This window comes from Acanthopagrus latus, chromosome 21, assembly GCF_904848185.1.
Source record: "Acanthopagrus latus isolate v.2019 chromosome 21, fAcaLat1.1, whole genome shotgun sequence".
Lineage (NCBI taxonomy): Eukaryota > Metazoa > Chordata > Actinopteri > Spariformes > Sparidae > Acanthopagrus > Acanthopagrus latus.
In genome coordinates, this window is record NC_051059.1 from 3,843,963 (window position 1) to 3,862,662 (window position 18,700).

Consider the following 18,700-nt stretch of genomic DNA (forward strand, 5'->3'; position numbering starts at 1 on the left):
CGGCATGGTCGGCCTGCTTCAGGGCGATTCAGCAGCATCCAGACAGAGCAGGTTTTCTCATCAGCAAACTCATGTGATCATAACTCAATGAGCTTTTGTTTTTTGGTTAATTTCTGACATATGAAGCAAACACAACGCAACCATCTGAACCTCACACTCACACTGGAGACAAAAAAAAGTTGAAATTACAATGCTATCAGCTAAAGGCACAAACACAAATGTTGTTCATGTTAATACTATTTTGTACAGTCATTGTCTTAAATTGCATTTAGTTTTCCAGACACACAATTAAAAACAAAAGAGGTATTGGCAAAAAAACAAAAACAAAGAGAAAGGAAAACACACCAGACTGAGCTTGCCATGTTGCCTGCTCAGTTATCACTGAAGAATCCAACCGTTATATAAGAATCTGCCCCACTTATGTCACGAAACCCTTGGTTGTCATTTCATTCTAAACTTCGTCTTCATCCCTAAGTGATACTGTCATTTCTATTTGATTCAAGTGGAGGCTTTTGGAAGACCGAAAGGACGGGAAGACAGCAGAGTTTGTACATGTGAAAGAAAAACACCTCAAGTCAGGGAGTAACCAGATGACACAGAACAAAGTGCTCAGCTAAAATATTATTTGAGTAACTGTTGAAAGTGCCTCAGAAAGAGACACTTCTAACCTCCTGCTGTTTGAGTGACCGGAGGGGCAGCACAGAGTGGAAACAGGCACTGGCTGAGGGTGACTATAGAACTATGAATCAGGCTGGCACATCTCAGCATTAAAGTGTGTGAAAGGCAGCCAGCAAGACAGTGAGGGTGTGAAGTGAGAGCCTGTGTGATTCACTTCTGTCTTTTTAAAATACTGTCACAGTCAACAACGGGGAATAATCAAAAACACCACAGATATTTAAAACATAATTTCCTCATTGCGACAAAGGTCGTGCATTTTTAAAGAGCTCATGGAAGGAGAGGAAGGAAACGACGGGGAAAAAATGTGAATGAAAACATAAATCTATTCCAAGTCGAGGAAATGGAAAGTCCAATTGCAGCCTCAGCGGATGCAGTGTATATCTATTACATTTGGTATTCAATGTGGAGTAATGATAATGGTGACAGGGGCTGACATGAACTGTGGACCTGGGCAGAACTGCACTACATTATTTATACTGACGACCACACAGCTAACAGCCTCTGGACACACAGAGAAACCTCCTGTCTTGGCACACACACACACACACACACACACACTGCCCTCTGCAGCAGGAAGACTTATGAAATTAACAGTTACAATAACTTAACAGTTACAGGAGCTGATTTTGTTTCCTCTGCTTTACACAAGTCAACATATGAAAAGTGATGTCAGTGAATGAAATTTAACAAATCTTCTGAATCACTAATATCCAGGTTTGGATTTTCTTCTTTTTCATGATAAGGTGATGTTAAAAATAGCAATGCCTTTGAGTTTTTTTTTCTCTAAGTGAAAGTCCTATTGGCTTCCTGTCTACACTAACCTGACACTGGCGTTTATAAAAGTGCCCTGCAGAGTGGATGTTTTTCGCCTGGTCAGGACCTGTGTGTCAGTGGAGTTAAGAAGACTTTCCATCACCTTTTAACCGCCTTCATGATTACTCGTTTCTAAATGTCAATACAGTCAAAAAGGTTTGTTCTTTTTCCCTCCCTTGGACGTGTGGGCCTCACTATGTGCAGAATGATGCGTATATCCTGCTCTTGCATTCAACTGCTACAAGAGGAAAGCTTCTCTGTGCTCACCCTGTTGCTCAGTTTAGACTATGAACCTACCAGTGTGATTTATGACGGCAAAACTAGCTTGCAAAAAGCCAATTGCAGTCCAATATGCAACTTAACCTCTCAGTGAAGTGGGGGACAGCAGTTAAACTTTCAACAGTCAAAGATTCTGAAGTTTACAATAGGGGAGAAGAAGTACGTTTAATTTTTAAAAGTCATAAACACACAGTATGTCAGATGAAACTCTGTCTGACTCATAACTGTTACATCACGTTACACTGAGTGGATTTCCTTCCTCACTCTCCGACATCTCCGTCATCTGGGGTTCATCCATGATTTTAATTGACAGGTGCCGAATGATATGCATTGTTACTGTGGATACAATTAAAGATTTCTGGAAAGCTGTTGGAATCATTCGGGCTAATGTAACTCAACAACATATCTTTTCAGTTATTTGGTACAGCAGATGAGACTGCCTTGCGCTTTAGCCTTTTCCTTTTAAGATTGTTTACTGTGAGAATTAATGTTGTTACTTCTGACACATATAACCAGAATATTCATAATGATTCATTCATTCATTCATTGTCCCACTAGAATTAAGCTCTTTGATTCTTTGTTAATGAATCCCTTAAGATAAGTGCTAACATTATCAATATTCCTTATTATGTTATCATACATATCAAATTAATTCTTGCATCTAAAGAGAATTCTATAATATGCATCTGTTTGCACATATAAGGGCACACAATAAGGGCTTCTGGAGCATGAGGTAAATGCATTATTATAATAATGAAATATAATGTTCAATAGATATGCAACTTTCATGTAATGTAAAACCTCCAACTGAATGAAAGTGTTTTGTATTATGATCATGCTAATATTCACACTGAGACAAGTTTGTTCTTACAAAGTCAGAAAAGAGTCCTACAAATACATCTTGCCAAACTTTTGAGCCTTCCTGATGAGATTTTGAAGATATTTGCAGCACTGCATCTTTGATTCCACACTTTCGAATGTTGACGTTTCAGTGAAATTTGATACATTCAAAAAAGTTGAGTTTGTTTTATGAGTCTGGGGTTGTAAGATGTCAGACAGATACAGTGCAATCCCACAACATCTTCAAATTAAATCATCCAATATGAATGACAGCTCAATATATGAAGTCATGTTCCCATGACTAATGAAAATATCTTTTTTCATATTGCAAGTAGCAATACGTGCTCATGAAATGCTCTTTCAACTCTCAGCTCTGCTTTACATTTTCCCCTCACCCTGCTGAGCTCATTAATCAGAACAGAAAGAATCAGCAAAACGTCTGAATGACTGCAGAAAAATGTGACAGAACTGCAGCCTATACCAGTTTCATCGCTCGATTCTGCGTGTGTCACCCATAATCAACAACAGCTCCTCTTTTATCTATTCACAGATTACACTGAAATTATTTAAAGCTCCGACTTTAATCTCCTAGACACCATACATTCACAATTCCCTCTGATCCCGGTTTAGTCACTCTTTAAAGAGTCCGACTCTGAACACACTTTGTTTAGTTAAATCAGCAAGGACCTCCACAAAATCAGCCATAAACAGCTCATTTCAAATTAATTAGCTCAGGCCTTTAAGAAACAAGGTCAAAGTTCTGCCAAGTGTTAAATGACAACACAGAACCATCCTAAATTAAAGGAGCAGAGACATTGCTGTCCCACAAATCACAATACTGCTGGGTGAAATAGATTTTACACCCACCCAGCACATTTTTAATACACAAGCCTCTGTGTCTGATAGCGTGAGTTCTGAGTGAAAGCTATTCAGAAACATCTTTTCATTACATGCTCTTGTACACAGATGGGATTGATTCAATTTTAGTGTTCGAGCGAAAAAATGACAACCAACATTTGTATGTCTTTAGAAAGGCAAGGACAAAGATGAATATCATCACATTGACCTTTGGAGTTTGTTATTAGCCATGTATATCTCTGTAGTATCACTGATTCGATTTGAGCACAGTGAGGTATTATTTTCATATATTCCACTCAGTGACATTTGCTGTCATACTTGAATTAAATGATTGCCAACCGAGAATCAAACAGTGGAAGTGAAATATCTGTGTGCTTTGTATTTACTGTTTTTTTCCTGATGTTTCTAACAGATAAAGGTCTCTGATCGGGAGCATGAATAAAACGGAAACAAAAAAAGAAACTAATCCCATAACAGTGATTCTGAATTCATCTGGTCCTGTCGCTCGTACTCCTTAAGGTTCTTCGGTTTTAGTTTGGACTGAAATATTCAGCAGTTATTTGATACAAATGCCACAGAATTTGTTTTTGACATCTCAAGATGATGAATATTAATGCCCTGCACATCTTCAGATATCCTGTGAAATATATCAACATCTCCTGGACATATTTGCCAAAGCTTTGGTGCAGGCATGCATGACTTGCAGCTTGGCTTAAGCATTTTTAATGACCCTAGTGTCCCTTTTGACTTTTGGTCTAGCACCATCAGAACGTTGACGTGGGTTTTTGAGTGAAATTCCCTAAGGCCTCATTCAGACCAAATCAAGTGTTTGTCACTACATGTGAAATATTTCATTACACTCCATGTGTTCTTGGACATTCATGTTCTAGTCTGATATCCCAGCTTTTCTGATTGCATATTTTCCCACCAAAGACTGGTCTGCATTGCCACAGGCTAGTCACACTGAATAAGGGTAGTGTGTTAAAGTTCAAATCGCATTGTGACTGAACATAAGTAACTTTATTTGTATATCACCTTTTAAGAGCAGAGAGGTCACGGAGTGTTTCACAGAGGCATCATTTACAAATATAAGTGTTTAATGAAAAGGATTTATGAAATCTCAGGTGCGGTTAAGTCCTGTTTTCTTTTTGACAATTTGTGCTAATTTGCTTTGGTGTGTTAATGGCTTAAGCACGGCGTGTCCAAGTTTAGCTAATACTAGTGTTCAAACCCCGAGTCATCCATGTCACATCCCTCCGGGCAGTACCTCCTCCTTAGGCTTGGTGCCATTTGAGGACAGTATTTATGATGCTTGAAGGAGGTGCTGGGTTAAAGGCTAAATCAAAATAATGAAATTCTCCTGCTTGCAGTTAACACCCCAAAAGATTGTAACACTATCGACTACGGCCTGCGAGAGGACACTAACAGGGACGTGACTATATTTAAGGAGGTAAATCCTCCTGTGCAGATATGAGTTCCTACTAGCTTATGTTTTGCTACTCGTGGCAAAACATAACAAAAAAAAAAAAAAAAAAACAGGATGGTGTGTTTTGGATCTTGTTGTGGGGCTGACCCACTGTAAACTGAGGACTAAATGTCTTCTGCTGCTGAGATCTTTAGCTTTCCTGTTTGAATATGCCTTTTGTTCATCCACCCACGTTTTTGAAGTGCACCCATAAATCAAAAGAGAACACTGAAGGTCATATGCCAAAAAGGTTGGGAGGCAATACTTGAGAGAATGGGCAGACAGCCTGAGACATAACTGAGAGGACATTCACACACACACACACACACGCAGACCTCACTCACCTGTAAATCTTGTATCTGGTAGAAAATCCCTGCTGGAACCTCTCTCTGAACTCTGTGTACTCAGGACATCTGTGGAAAGGACCCTTCTCTGACAGCAGCCAGTCGAGCTGTCCCCCGCTTTGCCTTGTGCTGAAGCCCCACGGCGAGGTGCTAGATGAGGAGGAGGACAAGGATGATGACGAAGATGAGGGGGACGACAGCGAACCGTGGAGCGTTTTCCCGCCACTTGCCCCACCGCCCACTTGTTCAGCTCGCGCGGGCCACGGCAGCCATAGCAACGCCCACGGCAACCATAGGAACATCAAGGAGGATGCCAAACATCTAGCAAGACAGGAGGAGCCATGGGAGCACCTCTCTTTTCTCACTGGCCAATGAGTCGCCATGGTCCCGGTGGTGATGTACTAGGGCACCTAGGACCGGCATTTCTTCTGACAGTCACCTCCCACTGGCCTGGACAACGAGAAACATCAAGCTTTAATGTCATGATCTGAGAGACACATATTAGATTGTTTGAAAGGAATTTCTCTTCGGTCTTTGACAGACATTTCTGTCCACATATTGTGAATATAGTCCAAAATTATGAAGGCAGCATACTGTCCCTCAAAGTGGTATTTATCATGTTAACATCAATCATAGCAAAGTGATTGCTTTCATGGTGGCTGTAAATGAAATGCTGCACATGAAAGGTATTCTCATCTTCAGAGACACATAATTATTGTTATTGGACATGAACATTAATTACGTGCACACATCAGAGGGACATCGCCTTTTGTTGCCATAAAAATGACATCGTACTGATGAGGGCTTCTTTTTAGAATGAAATCTTAGACCCCAATTATGCTTTCATTAAATTGTCTCATATCTGGATTGGATTTCATACGCTTTCATGAACACTTAGAAACAAACGAATATGTATGTGTATCTGTTAGCCAGAGCACAAATCTGAAGCATCTGTCTTGCCAAGCTTCATGCAAATCAGGGTCAGCCCCGACTTCCATCTACCAGCTGTTCAGTTACTGCCAAAAAACAGACAAGGATAACTTACAGTATGCGCTTTTAGCAGTTTATCTCCAACTATAACAGTTCACCTGTCACTAGCTAATATAGTAGCTAATACAGAATCAGTTATGACAAACACATGAATAAATCATATTTAGGAATTGTAAGCACTACAAAACACTGAAAGGCTGCATGAATATGAATATGTGACTCCAGGTGAGAGAAAGAACCAGGCAGGCAAAGCCAGCAACTGCCCCGGCGTCCCGACTCCCACGGGGGTCCAAAGTCCCATGGGTTGTACTTTGGCAAGGTTGGCAATTACTTTGAGGTCATTTGATTAACTACGAATGTGTGAAGTACAATGCACTAGTAAAGCACAACCGTTAAATGAAGCTTCTGAGGGCTCCAGCATCAAAGCAGGTTTCTGATATTTTGAAGAGTTGTTAAAAGACTCCCACACTAGGTTTAAAGACTGCAGCTCCCCTCCAATTGGTTGAAACTGAAGAGACCTCTTGGGTGAGAGGTGAAACAGCGTCATGAAGTCTGGTCTACTCCATGTTTATGTATCTTTGCACATAAATAACTGTATATATCTTCTTTGATTTGTGCAGCATGAAGAACGTTACAAACTTCCATTTCGTTATGCAACCCTGTGTTCGAGAATGATTAAATAATTACCGTGTACCTTGTATACAGGACCAAATAATAGAATTGGACCAGCATTGCAAGGTCATATCAGAAATGACTGACACTGGAGGAGCACTTGTAGCACATTCAGCGCTGCATATATAAGGTGGCGCTGCAGTGACATGACTGACTGCCTCAGTTTCTTGATGCCTTGCATGTTTGGACAAGAATGTCATCACCCGCCTCTGTACGGATCAGGAGTATCAGCAGCACACTCCAAGCACAACAGCACAAATCACACTACAGCTCAAGTGTGAATCCTCATCATCTAACACGTATCTCATGCATTGAACTGATGTGCAGACAAACACACACACGCAGTGTATTAAGGTGAGACTTCACAGTGCCCTCTAGAAAAGTGGATGCTTGCTCTTCATTTCACTGTTAATGACTAGCAGGCGTGCTGGGTGGAGTCTTCAGGGACGAATCAGCTTTCTAGGATGGATATGTAAAGTAGTGGAGGAGCTGCTTTAAGTGGATTGGGATCCTAAGTATTCCCTGTTTATCTTACAAACAAATTAGAGAATTAATTTCAGGTGGATAAATGCAGGCTCAGACATGAAAAAAAAAATGAAAAAAAAAAACAATACTCAGGGCACTGCATTTTTAATTTTCGCTCGCTGCACCAAGAGATTACTGCGGTTTGAAAAGGCAATTAGCAAAGTCATCTGTCAAGCGGTTGTATTTATGCAGCTAAAAGAAGGATGAGAAGCTGATGAATGGAATACGATGCTGGTGCAGTTTCTTTCACTGTATGGCCCAAAGGTATAGCTGGTGAAAATTAAAAATGCACAGTCTGGTGGATATCTCATCTCTCAATTTGTTGTGTCCTGGGAGGGGACAACATCTCTTACTATGGAATAAGATAGCTTCATGTTCCAGGCCTATAAGTTCCAGCTTACAGTTTAAAAAGAAAAAACAAAAAAAACAGACTGTCTAATATTTCACCCTGTGATTTTTGAATAATAAGAAAAAAGCTAAGGTAATGTTAGCGTGTTAATTATAAAACATTTCCTGTGACAGATGCACTAGATTTGAACTTGGTCCTCAAGATTGTTTCAAGAGTTCTGCCTTCGGACAAGACAGATACATCAGAGAAGCTGATGCCTGAGACATGGGAAGGTGAGAGCTCTGCAACCCTACACAGGCTGTAAGTCAACCAATAAAAAAATATATATATATATTTCAGCATATTTTATTGATGTTTGTCGAAACGTTTCTTTGACCTAACAGCTTCTTTATCAACTGAAAGTGACATTGGTGCGACAGACATCAATCACGCCTGACTGGTTAGGTCAACAGAAAACTACGTAAACCCCTCCTGGTTTGGGATGAGTTTATAAAAAAGACCTCTGCTTCATTGTGGCACAACTTATCTGGGCTGCAACTTTTTAATCCAATGTCATTTGTTTCTTCACGCAGTTCGTAAAACATTTGTGTCAGAATTGAAATGAGACCACATGTCACGTACCTGAAACTGACTGAGACAACACATAAGGGCCTTGCCAATTGCAAAAGGCTTTTAAACGAATGAAGGGAAAACACGGATATGAGGTCGACAATGAAGGGACGACAGAAGGATGCATTCAAGGCTAAGAATATGAGAAGAGACTGTGGCAGTTCATAAGAGGAGACGAGGGGATGAAAGAAACAGAGACCAGATGGAACGCTGACAGATGTAGGAATCTATAGAGGAAAATGCAAGGCCATGTACGGTACACCTCAGTCATTTTCCACATTCTTTCCCTCCTTTGTTTCCATTAAGCCCTCTCTCTCTCTCTCTCTCTCTCTCTCTCTCTCTCTCTCTCTCTCTCTCTCTCTCCCTCCAATATTTGTTCTTTATCTTTCTAACGGACATTCTCTTCCTCAACCCCTTTCAATTCATCTCAGCTCTTTTTCTTTCTCGCCTCTTCTTCTTTTATTTGTCTCTCTTCTCTCTCAGACGGGGCCCCCCAACCATCCACTTTGACACCAGTAAGCGAATGAATGGAAAACACTGTATGGGATATCCTGATGTTTGCGATACCAATTTGTATGTTTGTTTTTTTCTTGCCTCCTTGAATATAAAGTGATGAATGTACATCATATATGTGAGGCATGTGTCAGAAGTTGTATGGATTCAGAGAAGAATTCGTGCAATGGTTTTCCACTCCAAGGAGCTGTGAGATTTGCCTTTCAAATTAAATTCTGTAACTTCTTAAAACGGCACCTCTCGCAGAAATAAGCGCTCCCCATAACTGCCAGGCATCCTTCTCCTCCAGTCCTCTCCTCTCTCCTCCACTCCTCTCCTCTCTTCTCCTCTCCTCTCCTCTGAGACTCCCCGCTAATTATAAAATGCATAAAACATGACGCAAATGCCAGGGAGACAATAGAGGGAAATTGTGAATTTTTAGCTCTGACATTTAATGTTCGCCTTGCATTATTCACACACCCTTTTCCGTATTTACACTTCTCTCTCCCAACTTGGGGGATCAGGAGCGAAAGGTAAAAAGGCACGAAGGTCTCAGATCCATAGTGGGGAAGGGGGGAAGGGGGAGAGCAACCAGGTGGAATGGAAAAATCGACCACATGTCGCGTTTAAATAACATCTCAGGGACGACAGCGGAGTCAAGGAGGAGCGGCAGCTTATGTTTATTGGATTTTTTTTCCCATCGCTCTCTGCAGGCTTAGCGAGAGCAAGGAGTGAGTTGTAGTACCGTGTTTGCACAAAAAGGGAGGGAGAGGGAAGGAAATGAGAAACATGAGGAGAGCTGGGAGCAATGGCAGTAAGAAAAGAAGGGGAGGAAACAAAGACAGAGCGACTGATTGTGGGAGAAAAAAAAAATGGCTCCTGAATGAATGCAGCTGAGTCACTCCTACCAGGACTGGTTCCTTAAACTTCCCACCCAGCCGCAGAGTGACCGAGCCAAAGGCTAATGCCTGAGCAGTTTGACCTCCCGACTTGTTTAAGTCATCTGTGCTCCAGTTTGTGAGGCAGAGAACTATGTGTGGAGGCCGGTGTCTCAGCACTTCTCGTCTCCGAGCCAGATGAAATTACAACCTTCATTTTTCTCTGCGGCAGAGAGCACGAACCTACAGCCGGATTCATCGGCTCGCTATCTGTGCACTACAATTACTGCAGCTGGGAATCCTTATTAGATCTGACACACATATGTCTGGCGAATGTTTGGAGCTGCAGATATGTGTGTCTGCACTGGTTCTGTGTGTGTGCATATGCTTGCGGAGCACCTGGCCGGGCCCTTGGCAAACATTAGACCAGAGGGAGGTCCATCAGCATTAGAGGCCAGCTGTATTCCTCAACCCCAGCAGCTCACTACTCACCTCTCAGCGTTTATGCTAGTCAGCATCAATAGCCGGCCAGCTGCACACCTGCTCTACCCCCCTGTAATTCAGGCTCACCGCACACTGAGGCTGAGGGGGGCGGGGTGGAGGGAAGAGAGCTGGACGAGGATTGATGCTAACAGAGCAGAATGACAGTCAAAGAGAGACAAACAGGGAGGTTAAGAGCAAACGACAGAAGGCGAGACAGATGAATCCAGAGGAAGAGACAACAGAGGGGAATAGAACGGCTGAGAGGGACAGAGAGGAGCTCACATCTACATTTTGATGTTGGCACAAAGTGGCTGCCAGCTTTCTCTGTTTAAGGTCTGATCTGGTGAAAAGGATATGGGAATGTACGAGAAGGCTTTCAACACGCCGGCAGGGCCCCTGGCTCATGAGCCGCTCTTTTTCACCATTCTGCAGCACTTCCTCTGTAAACAGCAATTTATCCGCTTGAGGTTGGAGACAAACATTCGAAAAATAATCCACAGCTATAAACTCATGCTAAATATTATCTGTTTCCAGCGGTATATACATTTTTTTAACCTGCTAATTGTATATATGTTTAGAAATTCACCCTCATTTCAGCAAGCTTGTGTCTTATCCATTCAAATTTCTCTCTGCTTTGACGTGTCCATTCTAAAAATATCAACTCCTGCAGATCAATAGAATTTTTTTTATAAACAAATTGTGCACAGGCTTCTATATGCAACTGAGAGAGAGACATTTTATCGAGTCAGGTTACAGTCTGCGTCTACACATACGCACAATGAAAAAAGTGAGTAACATGTATTAATTGCTACAAATTGTTAGACAGAGACCGTTTGAGATTTAAGACTCTCCATCCCTGACAGACAGGCCTGAGAGATCATCAGTGACCGGCTGTCGTCACCAGCCGGCCCTTTGTGTCTCATCACATAAGCTCAATGGGCACAGCCATTTTGTTTCTCCTTACTTTTGATTGTTTTGCCATATCTTTGCTCTTAGCGGCAGTTCATAATATTTCCAGTTTTAATATACAGCCGTGTAATCATCTTTGCAGAGTGGGATATTTCCCAAGTGATTCTGCCAAGCTTGTTTAAGAAACTTCAATTGTGAAAAGTCAATATGACTTCCTGAAAGTCATCCACTGAATTAATAGAGTGATAATACAAGACTTATGCTCTGATATATTTGTTCAAACAATTCTCGTAATTAAAATATTGAAACCAGTAACATTATTTGTCAGTGTGAGCAGATAGTTTGGCCATAAATATTCGGAAATCTATTTGACAAGATTGGTTGGAACACAAAAATCCATCCAAGTCATCCCACTCACTGAAGCCAAACACACTCAGCGTCTCTTTACAGACCTCCGAATTCTGTCTGCATGATTTTAAGCCACTTCGACTGATCTCTGTCTGGGGCTGGCAAAGAAATTTCAAAGCTGCTTATTGCCAAACTGCAGAAAAAAAAAAAAAGAGAGCAAAACTTGATGAAAAGGTTGATCTTCTGGCTTGAGCTAACTCTTACATGTAGCTGTCAATATTTGATGAGGCTTCTCAAACCTCACGCAGATGATTAGTGAGCTTGGCTCCACCCACAGAGCTCGCTTCACTTTCTAAGCAAACCATGGAAAGAAGAATGATTAGGGATAAAGAAAGTTTACTGCAATTAAAGAGCGTGACTGGATTAATCATGTGAGAACAACAGAAAGAGGCCTGAAAGGGCATCAGATGAAAAAAAAAAGAAAGAGAGAAATGTGTAATTTGCTTTCCTCGGACTCAAAGCGCCTACAGGCTGAAACAAGCAGGTAGCAGAAAACTCTCCTGCTTCAAAACACACACACAAATACACACACACACACACACACACGAAATGTCAGGATTAGGAAGCGGCAGAGCCAGCAATAATGTCAGCATAATGCCGATATTGTCCGGAGACGCAGTCTGATGGGCTGTGGTCAGAGACTGGAACCCCAACAAATTATATGCTGTGCTGGCTGTGTGTGTGTGTGTGTGTGTGTGTGTGTGTGTGTGTGTGTGTGTGTGTGTGTGTGTTGCTGTTTATGACTGTCTTAGCAGTGTGTTCTCTGGTCAGTCTCCAGCTAGACAAACAAACAGCCATATGCTCAATTAGGGCCCATCAATACCTCAGCTAACATCTTTACCAGCTGATAATTAAGAGAACAACAGCCTGTCAGCAGCACGCTCTGCTGAAAGTCATATTACCCCACCTCACACACCCCACCTGCTGACTTGTTAGAAAAACAACAGTGTGCTGTTTTCAGTGAGACCTTACTTAAATTCAGTGTTCAAGCTTCATCATTCCTTGTTTGTGTGCTATTAGCATATTACAATAGTGTCAGTGCAGTCTTGGAGTATTTATTTCCTCCATTCTCATGTGTCTTTATATAGCGTTAGTTTTCAAGTGTGCTCCGAAGACATTTCATTAATACTGGATTTGGACTTTTCTCCATCAAGATTGATTTGACTCGAATCAGGTATGTTGTGGCAGGGGATCATCTTAAAGACGCAGGGCAGGGGGGCCCAGGAACAGGATTGAAATACTGGATTGGTCGAACCCTTGTAATTCTGTCTAAAGTTAGACTACCCCCTGAAGACCCCGTCCATCTGAGCAGCCTGAGTGAGACATGAGTAATCCTCTGGAACTTTTTTGACCGGGTTCTGAGGTAAAGCTTCAATAAATGATGAAAAAAGGAGTTTAAAAATGCACTCAGCTGCAAGTTACTGATTATCTGCCTAAAACTGGTGGGTTTATATGGGTAAACAATCTGACTTCAATCAGTTATGTCTAGAATAGTTTGCCTCTAGATGTATTGATCATAGCATCAAAGGGCTTGTGTTAAATACTAATTGCATCCTGTGCACGGTGCATCCAAAGGAACAGGATCGACACACTGGAGGGATCAAGGTTGTATTTCTGCGGTGTCATTATTACAGCATCAGAAATTCAGACTACTCATTAGGCTAATTGAAGTGAATTTCAATATTCTGAAACCGTGATGAATGCGTTCCAGATGATAAACATGTAACCTTTGAATGGTGTTTTATTGTTGGTTAGAGTTACACCAGATGGTGTTTACATAGGGTTTCCAATCTACATTGTAATTTCAGATGCCAGCCACAGATGTTTATATCGTAACAATCCTGTCGATGAGTCCCTTTGGAATATGCAAATAAATCTCTTAATCCTTAAAACTAAATCTATACATTTGGGGGAAAGAGACACCCTCATGTGTTTAATATTCTTTCCCTCAGGATAAATAAAGTATTTATAATAAAATATATATGGCATACCACCTTCGGTCTTTCAATCTCTATCATTCAGTCCTCCTAATCCTTCTCACATCCTTCCATCAGAGCACCTTTCTCCCGACTCCCATGTCTTCTCCCTTTCACCTATCCTCCGCCTCCTCCTCCTCCTCCTCCTCCTCCTCCCTCCATTTTTCTCCATTTACGCATCTGATAATTACACAAGCTGCTCACTCCTGAGTCAAGCAGCCTCATAAAGTCCCTATATGCATACTGCAACATCTCCTTTATTAGTTGCAAGCTAGTTTAATCCCTTCCAAATAGGTCCACACAGGGTCAGCTGGGCTTCAGTTGATATGCTGCCAGCAGCAGCAGAAAGCAAATTCTGGTAATTGAAAGGGCCATAGGGGATGCAAACTCAAACTACACCACACCCGACAGCAATATAGTCGTGCCCGAGGGCTATGTGTGGAATATACATGACATTTACTTATGCCAATGTACCTGTTTTTGTATGAGCAATCTGTTTTCCTAAAGTTATGGTAATGATATCAATTGGTCACTCAGGACACATTTTAGAAACCACTTACGGCGGGGTCCTGGGGGAAATTGTCTGGAGAATTATATAAAGCACAGGAAGGTAAACTGGGAAATACTCCAGCAAAAAGCAAACATACACAAAAGCTCAATTTGTGGTAGTTCTTGAAGCTGCCCTGATCAATATATATATATTTTTTTTATTTGTGTGAAAGGGCCAGCTTTGGAGAGCCTTTGAGCATCTTTCAGCTATTTGTGTTGGTTTTACAGTTACTTAGCTTATTTTGATCTTATCTGAGTTGGAACGTACAGTGGTCAAGCCAAAATAACATATATACGTTTGTTACCTGCCCCCACTTAAGGGTAGATGAAGCTACAGTAGCTGCAGCTAGTTAACATAGTTTAGCGTTTAGCAGTTAACGAGACAGTTATTTTATTAGGTGTTGGTCTAAACTAAAATGGAACTAAAAGGAGAGTGAATATTTGTCAGCTCATCAGAGACACATCTCGACATGAACGTTGGCTGTATCTTTGGCTGTGTCTGCTAAGTTTCTGCTAAGTGTGACACGATGAGAATTGTATTATTATGATGATTTTATCATGGTTCAGTGTTGTTGTTTTTTAACATGTTTTACTGCCCTCACATGGGTTAGGGTCAGGTAGCATATGGGACTTAGTTTATGTATTTCCACAAACGAATCATAAAATGGCATTACTGCCTGTTTCTGTTGTTCTCATGCCTCATTTGACAAGTGCCAAATGTATGTTTACAAAGTCTGTAGGCTGCCTTGAAGTTGGCTGAATGAGGTACCCTCAAAATGTAGAGACTTTCTTCCCAGTACAGAAAAACCCTATACTGACACTACATAAAAACAGCACTGACAGGCAATCTTTATATATACAAAGTTATCAGATTATTGAAACCCGTCAGATGCTTACCAGTCTGGCCACGCCAGCTAATAGGGCGGCATTAGTCCAAATGTAGCTGTAATGATTATTCCCACAATTATACAGACAAAAGGGCTTTGACCAAAAACATTCACTGGTCACAATGTCATTGATGATGGCTGGGCCAACACACATTGTGTTGGACAAGCTGATTCCTGACATATTCAGCGCTGCAAATAGAAGCCACACTGACAACCAAACACATCCGTTCATGAGATGGTGGTGGTGCTTTGTAGACACACAGCTGTTCGAGTGCGTGAATGTACAGATCCCAGTTTTAGAGAGACGCTCTTTAGAGAAATACAAATGAATACATTCTAACTAAGCAGCCAATGCAGTATGAAATTAGGATGCCATTGGAGTCAAGGGGTTGGCTTTTCATCCATAGATGAATTTGCTGATTGATTTTATGTAATTATTCGCTTTTGTTATTGCCGTGCAGTTAGATAACGACATATTTCATGTCGGTTTAAAGGTTGATTTGAGGTCGATTGATTTTTGAGGTGCTTAAAGTTCCTATTAATATAGATCCCCCAGCATTGCTTGAAACTCACACTGATGTGTCACTCGAATAATATTTGAACAGCATCTATACTGTCTATATTTTTGAAAAGCAGGGTCAATTACAGGCAGTGCCGGCCCAAGCCTTTTGGGGGCCCTAAGCAGAATTTGATTAAGGGCCCCCCCTTTATTTATGTAATATGTAATATGGCACTTTACAAGATCACAATCAACAGTTATAATAGAGTCTACACAACACTCATATTACATTCTTGTTTTAAACTTCTCAATATCCACCCGTTTCCTCAGACTCCTGTGGGAGCTGCCATGACAGATAACTACTTCCGTCGGTGGTTTTCCGTTTCCGGTTGACTTGCAACTGCATGATGGATCGCTGTCAACTAACTAGCCCTAAACAACTAGCGTTATGTCATAAATGCTACATTGTTTTTAAAATGAGCTCAGGTACAACATGTGCCGTTGTTGGCTGCCACAACAATTCCTGAAAATTTAAGTTTTTTTTTTTTTTTTTTCAGAAACTTGTGTAGAACATCAACCACTTTGACAAACATGCCCGTGCCCTGCGCCCTACACGCCATGCTGAGACTAAAATAAATATTCAGGTTTATGAATATCTTCCACAGAATAGCTGCAGCATGACTGCATGACTTCTCTAACCTGGCAATGTCTGAGCAGCCGCCTGTCTCCACGACTCCACTTTCCTTCAGCATTATCCAGCTGTATGTTTAGTTTGATTGACGCAGTGGCTGGGCGCTACTGCTGCCTTCAGAAATATAAACTTGCTGTGTTTCTTCAACAGTCCTTTCCCTATGTTGTTACTGTGCAGGTAGTTATATACCTCTGTGCCTTTGTAACTGCGTAATTCTCCACCATCAACACCTTCAGAAAATATAAGGTAATTAACTATGTCGGTGCAGCTTATCCATTCTGTCACTTTCTTTGTGTTAAAAGCCATTTTTTAAAGCGAGCATGACAGCTACACTAGCGTAAACACCGAGGTCAGCCAGTTCAACCGGAAGAGCAAAGCCGACTACCGCTATGAACCATGGGTAAACTCACAAAGTCAGGAATAAGGTGGATATGTGACAGTAATGAAGTAGTGAGACAGTGCCATTGCCTTCCAATAGCAGCTGGGCAGCAAGTTCTGCTAGATGGGGTACTATGGCAACACCACTTGGACAAACCATACACAGTACAGAACTGATAGTAATAATAACAGAGATTTGTTACATTTAGTCATAATTATGACTACATTTCTTTAAATTGTCATATGCCGGTCATACTAGCAGGATGCCCCCCCACAATATACAATGTAATTATGGCCTTGCTTACAAGCATCAGAGGCTTTCTGAGTGTGGTGCATTGGATATTTTAGTATTTACAAAAATCTACATCTCATGTTCTGTTAGACACATGCATTCATTCTGGTCCAATCAGAGCATTGCCAGCAAGGCCATTTGTGGACTAATGAGCTTACCATGGTGTAAGAATGGGTCCAGTGATAGAGGTTCACAAATTTACCACTTGCAAAATGTCTCTGATCCTCAAACCCTGAAACACAGGTTGGACTAATTCTGATTCTGAACACACACTGTATCAGTGCACCATAACCTCAGCTAATTTTTTTATGGAAAGCAGTCATTTTGGGCTGCTGTGACCAGACGCTGGACACATGCGCCTGATGCTGATGTGAATAAGAATGAGAGGTTAATGAAGAGGGAACGATTTGCATGGTTCAAGGGAACACGACTTTCCCCAACTTGAAATGCAGTACTTTTTATTTTATTTCTTTACATTTTAGCCATGCTAGCGGCATAATTCTGGGGATGCCAGTGCTGGTCTGATGGTTTGTTGGTTGGTTGGTTGGTTGGTCCACTACTGGATGAGTTTAGGTCACATTTTGTACAGATATTCATTGCACCAACATAATGAATCACACTGTTTTTGGTGACCCCTAAACTTTTCTTTAGCCCCACTAATGTGTTGACATTGTTGGCCTTAAATGACATGACTTTGTCAAGAGTTTGTGGGGTTTTTTTATTTCAATACTTTTTAGAGGTATTAATATCATGTTTGTCCATGTAACTAAACTACCATTGTAACGAAACAGGCAACTGGTATTTGATTTTTTTTAAAATCCCTTTTTATTTTTTTCCTTTGTCGTACATCATTTTGCACATAATTTGCACTTTGATGAACTGTGTTTGGAGAACATCTTATTAATTTACTGCTGGATCAAAAGTGCATCAGTTATTACATTTTCTCACATATAATGGATGTGTTTTTAAGTGAGCCTCACTTTTTGGTGTTTGGTCACATTTGCGCTGACGAGGGCTATGCCATCCCTTTTAAGGCCATTTCACGAGATAAGTAATGGTCGCCCAGAAGTCATTCATCTTCAATAAGTGGTGAGCAGGCAGGTGGAGAGCTACAGGCCGTCTGGAAGCCACAGAGCCAAGTGAGCCTGTTCTAAAACTGTCATGTTTATGCTCATTCAGCGCTCGCCCACACAGCTGCTCAGCCAGGTTAACCATACAGAAGTTTCCAGACTAGACCTGTTCAATGATGTAGAAGTTCAACAGCATGTAATATCAATATTTGGTCTGTGCTTTTTCATTGAATTTTATAAGCTTAATTATATAAGCATAAGTGTCCTCTTATGGTGAAGAGCTAAAGAGCACTGCAGTGCAAGCCTTGAAAAGTAGGTGAATCCAATCAAAACTTGATTCAAATAACCTTATCAAACATTTTAAAGTACACACTTAAGTTAATGCAAATTATATGGTGATATGTAAGGTGGCGTATCATGTAAGGCAGAGGCGTATCATTCTGTTAGCGCTCAGAGGCTGCCGGTGCGAGGCTGTGAGCCTTCTGTTATTCTTTGGTTACAGTTTTCATCCTGTCGGTTTCTCTCCTCTCCTCCACTGGAACAGGTTGGCTGGTCGGAGAGATGGCCTGCTGCAGGTTTACCACCCGGTTGGACTCACTGTCGGAACTGCAGCCCTGTGTGCCCTGGGAAGGTCTGCTCAGCTCTGTGCGCTCTCACTGCGCCTCTCTGTGTTCTGCTCTTGACGTGCCCTCTCCAACCACTACACTTGTTCAGCTTTGGTCTCCTCATACTGACAGCTAAGGAACAGACGTTAAACATGTCCTTT

The 18,700-nt window shown here is 41.4% G+C and overlaps 1 protein-coding gene across 1 annotated transcript in view; it reads right to left on the bottom strand.

The window, feature by feature from the left end:
- The window catches only part of brinp2 (bone morphogenetic protein/retinoic acid inducible neural-specific 2), a 230,573-nt gene that overhangs the window by 132,603 nt on the left and 79,270 nt on the right, over window positions 1-18,700 (bottom strand). Inside the window, exon 2 of the mRNA XM_037085301.1 lies at window positions 5,278-5,727. Coding sequence (XP_036941196.1) covers window positions 5,278-5,660 — 383 coding nt within the window. The 5' untranslated portion in view covers window positions 5,661-5,727. The remainder of the gene's footprint in view (window positions 1-5,277; window positions 5,728-18,700) is intronic.